General features: G+C 50.4%; 1 protein-coding gene across 1 annotated transcript; it reads right to left on the reverse strand.

The window, feature by feature from the left end:
• Positions 1 to 3,573: 3,573 nt before the first annotated feature.
• LOC144248559 (olfactory receptor 14J1-like) lies at positions 3,574 to 5,053 on the reverse strand. Its single transcript, XM_085565675.1, has one exon. It carries the CDS (start codon positions 4,953 to 4,955, stop codon positions 3,927 to 3,929), a length of 1,029 nt encoding a protein of 342 aa, XP_085421801.1. The 5' UTR covers positions 4,956 to 5,053; the 3' UTR covers positions 3,574 to 3,926.
• Positions 5,054 to 7,300: the final 2,247 nt, after the last annotated feature.

The following is a 7,300-nucleotide window of genomic DNA, read 5'->3' on the forward strand; positions in this document are numbered from 1 at the left end:
GTTTGTGTTTTAGCAGGTACAGAATCTGGATAAATTTCAGTGAAGAATGTTAAACTTATCAATTTCAAGAAAACACTAATCTCTCCACAAGTAAATCAGAGGATGCACAGCAAAAGTGGATTGTGCAAAGATTTGTGTTTCACCCACAAAAGATTGTATATTTTTAATTATGTTACAGACTTTTTTACTAAGTTTTAATAAGTTTTAGTAATGCCTGTGATTTTTCTGTTTATTTTGCCATTGCTTTTCAATGGCAAAAGAAAAAGAGGGACAATCAATTAGATAATCAAAAGCATAACATTAAGTTTATCATAAATATAGTTTGTATTTAGAATTAAATTTGTTCCTTTCATGTTAAACAGAACAATCAAGAACATGAGAAATATGAAGTGGGGTGCACTTCTGTAATACTAACCTCATTTTCACCCCACGAGTTACTTCAGTGCAAGCTCTCACACAATTAAAAATCCTAGCCTACTGGACAGAAAAATAAATTAATATTTCATCTAAAATATTAAGTGAGCTTGCCACAAATATAGGTAGTATCTGTCATGCAGTTCTGCAAAACAGAGCAGCTGCCACTAATTTACTTCTTCTAGCCCAAGGTCATAGTTGTGAAGAATTTGAAGGAATGTGCTGTATGAACTTATCTGATCACTCTACATCTATCCATAAGCAAATACGAAAATTGACCGAGCTAACTCAACAGTTAAAGGTAGAGGATAGATTAGGTTTAAAAAGATAGCTAAAAGGATTGGGGATCGGACCATAGTTAAGAGACATTATCAAATACGGCATAATAGTTCTAAGCATAATTGTGATACTTCTGTTTGTTTTGCCCTGTGTGTTTACTTGCTTGCAAGGCTTGATGCAGCAGCTTTTGCAGAAAATGCTGAATGCACACCTTCTTGTACAAAAGGAAAACGGGGGAGATGAAGAGAGCCTGACAGAGGAATGGTTGAACGACAAGGGACATGATACTGTAAAATTAATCCAAATAGGGAGGGCTACGTGACTGCTGCAAAGTTCGCATGGCCCTGAAGAATAGATGATGTGCAGAAAGCAGGATATTGAAATTGCTTAGTATGTAGAAGTAGATAGAGAAGAACAAAGGGGGTACTAAACTGTTCTAACTGCAAGGCCAGCCGGACAGGCATGTATCGATCATAACGATACTTTTAAGATAATAGTACAAGTCACATAGCAACCAATCATGAGCTTGGCTTTTGCAATATGTATGAGCTAATTAACGAACATATATAAACTATGTAATCTGTTACAATAAACTGAGACTTGATGATCATGATATCATGAGTCTTGTCTCCCGCGGCATTCCCTCTAACAAATAATAACAAACGTGTCTATGATTAATAGCAAAACATGGTATAAGGAGAACCTCTACTCTTTATTGGATGCAGTGGAAAATAGAGTAACTAAAGATAAGGGAAAGGCTGAGGTACTTAACACCTTGTTTGATTCAATTTTCAATATAGGGAGAGATTGTCCTCAGGACAAGAGTTCTCCTGAGCTGGTAGATGGGCACAGGGAGCAGAACAGCCCCCTGTAATCCAGGAGGAAGCAGCTGCTGACCTGCTGAGCCACTCAGATGCTCACAGATGTATGGGATCAGATGGGATCCATCCTAGGGGGATGAGGGAGCTGGTGGATGAGCTCCCCAAGCTGCTCCCCATCATTTACTATCAGTCCTGGCTCACCAGGGAGGTCCCAGAGCACTGGAGGAGCCAGTGTGAGCCCATCCCAAGGAAGGGCTGGAAGGAGGATCTGAGGAGCTCCAGGCCTGTCAGCCTGACCTCGGTGCCCAGCAAGGTTATGGAACAGATCACCTTGAGAGCCACCACAGGGCACCCACAGGATGGCCGAGGGGTCAGAGCCAGCCAGCGTGGATTTAAGAGGGGCAGGTCCTGCCTGAGCAACCTGATCTCCTTTTATAACCAGGTGACCCACCTGTGGGTGTGGGAAAGGTTGTGGATGTGTCCATCTGGACTTCAGCAAAGCCTTGGACACTGTCTCTGACAGCATTCCCTGGAAAAGCTGCAGCCCATGGCTTGGGCAGGTTCCCTCCTGGCTGGGAGATGGAAGAGCTGGCTGGAGGCTGGGCCCAGAGAGGGGTGGGGATGGTTCTGCACCCAGCTGGTGTCCAGTCCCTGGTGCTGTCCCCAGGGATCTGTGTTGGGCCCAGTCCTGTTTAACATCTTCACCGATGATCTGGGTGAGAGGATCGAGCCCACCATCCCCAAATTTGCAGGTGACACCAAGCTGGGTGTGTGTGTGGATCTGCTGGAGGGCAGGACAAGAAGACACAGCCTCCAGCTGCACCAGGGGAGGTTTAGGCTGGACAAGAGGAAGAAGTTCTTCACAGAAAGGGTGAGTGGGCATTGGAATGGGCAGGCCAGGGGGGAGGTGGCAGAGTCACTGTCCCTCTCCAGTGGCACTCAGTGGCATGGTCTGGGTGACATGGTCTGGGCATTGGTTGGACTTGATGATCCCAAAGGTCTTTTCCAGCCTATTTGATTCTGTCATTCTGTGATGATTGGGGCACTCTGGAGCCATTGTGACCCTGCAAGGCCTCGTGGAACTAAGAGGACCATGGTGACCCTGTGCAGCCCCATAGAACCAGGACTCCATTGTGGTGCTCTGGGGCCCAATGGAACCAGGGAGTCCCAGTGACACTGGGTCCTGGTGGAACCACAGAGGCCATGGTGACACTGCGGGGCCTCGTGTGACCGAGGGGTTTCACCACTGTGACACTGCCAAACCAAGGAGAGCATTGGGAGAGTCCAGGGCCCAGTGGAACCAAGGGGCCCTTCTGACACTGTGGGGCCTCATGGAACCAAGGGGACATTGTGACACTGCAGGACCTTGTGTAACCAAGGGGCCACTGTGACACTCTGGGGCCTCAGGGAATCTGGAAGGCCGTTGTGACACTGTGTGGCCTCATGGAAACAGGGAGTCCATTGTGACACTGAGGGGACTTGTGGAAGCACAGAGAGCATTGTGACAGTGTGGGACCTCATGTGACCATGGGGCCTTTGTGACACCCTGGGGCCCCATGGAACCAAGGGGCCACTGTGAAAATGCGGCACTAACGAGAACATTGTGACACTGTGGAGCCCCATGGAACCAAGGAGTCCATTGTCACATTTTGGGGCCCCATGGAACCAAGGAGACCAGTGTGACAGTGCAGGGCCTGGTGAATCCAAAGGGACATTGTGACACTGAGGGGCCCCTTGGAACCAAGGACATCTTTGTAGATGACACCAAGATGGATGTGAGTGTTGATCTGCTGGAGGGTAGAAGGGCTCAGCACAGGGCCCTGGACAGGCTGGATCCAGGGCCCAAATCCAACAATGTGAGGTTTAACAAGTCCAAGTGCCGGGTCCTGCACTTTGGCCACAACAACCCCTGCAGCGCTACAGGCTGGGGACAGAGGGGCTGGACAGCAGCCAGGCAGAAAGGGACCTGCAGGGACTGATGGACAGCAGGCTGGACATGAGCCAGCAGAGTGCCCAGGTGGCCAAGAAGGCCAATGGCTCCTGGCTTGGATCAGGAATGGTGTGGCCAACAGGAGCAGAGCTGCTATGCCAGCCCTGATCTGCCCCAGCTCTGCACACAGACATTGCTGCTGCAGCTCCAGAGAAGGAAACAAAAGGGCATCTCTGCAGAAAACTTTGCTGGGAGATCCTTTAGTTTCTTGAAAGCCACCAAGCGCGCAGCCCCTCATTGACACAGTCTGTGGCCACAGGGAAGGTGGAGAGAAACAAAATCAGAAATGGCACAAAAATGAAATTTATTGTGGACAGTATCAAAAAAGTAAAACAAAGGAAAAAAATCCCCACATCTAGTTCAACACGAAGTATCAAAGATGATGTTTATTTAAAGTGATTTGCTGAAATTAGGCTGGCAGTTTAATGTCCTTGAAAGCATCCAGTCATCAGTCTCCTCACTGCAGCCTTGAGCTCCTGGTTCCTCAGACTGTAGATGAGGGGGTTCAGGGCTGGAGGCACCACTGAGTACAGAACTGACAGGGCAAGATCCAGGGATGGGGAGGAGATGGAGGGGGGCTTCAGGTGAGCAAGTATGCCAGTGCTGATGAACAGAGAGACCACGGCCAGGTGAGGGAGGCAGGTGGAAAAGGCTTTGTGCCGTCCTTGCTCAGAGGGGATCCTCAGCACAGTCCTGAAGATCTGCACATAGGAGAAAACAATGAACACAAAACATCCGAAGAGCAAACATGCAGTAACAGCAAGAAGCCCAAGTTCCCTGAGGTGTGAATTGGAGCAGGAGAGCTTGAGGATCTGTGGGATATCACAGAAGAACTGGCCCAGGGCATTGCCATGGCACAGGGGCAGGGAAAATGTATTGGCTGTGTGCAGCAGAGCATTGAGAAAGGCACTGGCCCAGGCAGCTGCTGCCATGTGGGCACAAGCTCTGCTGCCCAGGAGGGTCCCGTAGTGCAGGGGTTTGCAGATGGACACGTAGCGGTCATAGCACATGATGGTCAGGAGATAGAACTCTGTTGCAGCACAGAAAAGAAAAAAAAAAACCTGTGCAACACATCCTGTGTAGGAGATGATCCTGATGTCCCAGAGGGAATTGTGCATGGCTTTGGGGACAGTGGTGTAGATGGAGCCCAGGTCGCTGAGGGCCAGGTTGAGCAGGAAGAAGAACATGGGCGTGTGCAGGTGGTGGCCGCAGGCTACGGCGCTGATGATGAGGCCGTTGCCCAGGAGGGCAGCCAGGGAGATGCCCAGGAAGAGGCAGAAGTGCAGGAGCTGCAGCTGCCGCGTGTCTGCCAGGGCCAGCAGGAGGAAGTGGCTGATGGAGCTGCTGTTGGACATTTGCTGTGGCTGCACATGGGAATCTGTAAGAAAAAGAATTATTGAATAGTTGAGTGTGGAGAGGACTTTAAATATCCCAGCACAGCTTATGGGCATCTTCCCCCCACTGCCTGCCCAGGGTTCTTCTGCCTGGAGCTGTCCCTGCCAGCAGCTGCTTCCCTGTGCCCAGGGCTGAGCCCTGCCAGAGCTGCCAGAGCCCAGCCCAGCCCTGGAGGCTCAGCTTTGCCCTGCAGACCCCTCCCAGCTCAGGCACTTCCCAGGGGCAGCTCTGGCTCTGCAAGCTCTGATGATAACATCAGAGCAATCCTGAGCAGGCTGGAAAAAGCACAAAGATGATGCATCTAAGAGGCCCTGTGCTGAATTCTGTTACTGCCTGGTTTATTCAGATGTGAAAAAAACCTTTTTCTCAATATGAACTGAGAGATGCATATCTATGGGGAATTCCCCATCCAGGCAACAAAGATTAGTACATAAGAAAGCAGAAATTTCCCATTTATGCAGTTCCTGTCTTGCTATGCTCCCTGTATAACCCATTTGGAAAAGTTCTGGAGTTAAATGCCATGCTGAGAACAGTCCTGAACAATACAGCATCCTCACCACACAAGGAGAACATTCCAAGACTTACCAGCTGTCTCCTTCCCCCCAGATCTTGTCCCCCAGCACTGGGAGCAGCTCCAGGGCTGGCTGAGAGCTGACCCTGGCAGGCAGCAGAGTCCCTGGCCCAGCACAGCGCCCTGGGCTGCAGGACCCTGCTCTGCAGGACAGCCCTGGGCACCCCTGGCTGCTCTGCACAGGAGATGAGCAGAGAATGCACTCACAGGGTCTGTGGGCATTGGGATGTTCCAGCTTTAGGAGATCTCTCCAGGAGCTGCAGCTGCATTGTCCTGCAGCCAGAGGTTCCTGTGCCAAGGGCTGGCAGTGATTCTGCCCCAGGCACTTCTCAGCCCCTTCCCAGCCCTGACTGATTGAAGCTCTCTGTGCCTCTGTGCTGTGCCCGGGCTGGCTGCAGGCAGTGCCCCAGCCCTGCTGGGCTGGCAGAAGAGCTGCTCAGCAAGAGAAATGTGCTTTTGAAGCTCTGCTTGGTTACCAGGATCACCCTCTGTGCCAGGAGCCCGGCCCAGCTCAGCAGCACAGACACAGCACAAGGACTTTAATGACCCTCTGGGGCTTTGTGCTCAGCCCTGAACATCAGGCCCTGAGAGGGAGCTGCAGAAACCTCTGCAGAACTCCAAGTCAGAATCCAACTCCAAAGTTTCTTGGACTTTTAATGGGTCCCACTGAGGGACACGACTGAGAAAGTGTCCCCAGGCCCCAGGCAGAGCAGAGAACTGGAGGCACTGATGCCAGGTGGGGACAAAGAAAAGCCAAGTCTTGGTGCCCTGGGGCACAGCAGGGTCTGTGCCACCAAGGGCTGTGAGGAGACACCTTGTCCTGAGGCCCTGGGGCCTCCTGGCACAGCCCCAGCCAGGCTGGGCACTGTCAGCCCCTGGTCTTGCCCTCAGCATCCCCCCCATGCCCACATCCCAGTGGCCTCAAGGATCTGCTGGAAGGAGTCCCTGGGGAGCCTTGGTCAGGAATGGCCCTGGGGGCTCCTTCATGCTCCCCGGGACTGCAATGTCCTTTTTCAAAGGACTTTGGCTTTTGCTTTTGCCTTGGAGTCTCTGAGAGGTTTCTGCAATCCTGGCCTCCAATATTTTGCTGTAATTAATCCCTGGAGAGGATTTGTCAGTAACAACACTTAGTGGGGCCCATTAATGCTTCAAGGTACTTCAGTTATCTGAAGGTACTTGGTGTTTCCCTTTTGCTACAGACTCTGTGAGAGGTTTGTGCAATCATGGCCCCATTTATCTGCTTTAATGAGTCCCTTGAGAACTTTGTACTGACAGTCAGTGGAGCTCATGAATACCTTAAGATTCTTAACTTTTGTATGGTACTTTGGATTTTCCTTTCCACATTGAGAGCTCTTTGTGCCATTTTTGTCCCTGAGGAAGAACCGTCCAGTGGTATCTCTGCAAAGGTTATTTTCTATTGATGCTTGGGACAGAAAATGCAAAGCGTGAAGCATCATCTGGATGAAGTGGAATGCTGAAAAAACAGTCCTTGAGATCAATGATCACAAGCGACCAGTCCCTTGGGATCATCGAGAGAGATGGAAGCTCAAGCTGCAGTGTCCTCGATGACCTCGTTGATTTTCCTGAGATCATGAAGCAGTCTCCAAGACCCTGAAGTTTTCTTGTGAATGACAAACACTGGGGAATTCCATGGGCTGTCTGTTGGTTTGATGTGTCCCTTCTGCAGCTGTTCTTGGACCAACTTTTTCAATGCACTCAATTTTTTCCGCTCCAGGGGCCACTGATCCACCCAAACAGGATCATTTGTTTTCCAGGTCAGTTTCAAAGTGGTGAGTGCCACAGTGACCCCTGTCAAAAATCCAATTCTAA

This window comes from Lonchura striata, chromosome 36 (assembly GCF_050655825.1).
Source record: "Lonchura striata isolate lonStrDom1 chromosome 36, ASM5065582v1, whole genome shotgun sequence".
In the NCBI taxonomy this organism is placed as follows: domain Eukaryota; kingdom Metazoa; phylum Chordata; class Aves; order Passeriformes; family Estrildidae; genus Lonchura; species Lonchura striata.

What these genes read in the sequence shown, in the direction of transcription:
- LOC144248559 (XM_085565675.1), bottom strand. Translation starts at nt 4,955, where the DNA reads ATGCCCATAAGCTGTGCTGGGATATTTAAAGTCCTCTCCACACTCAAC.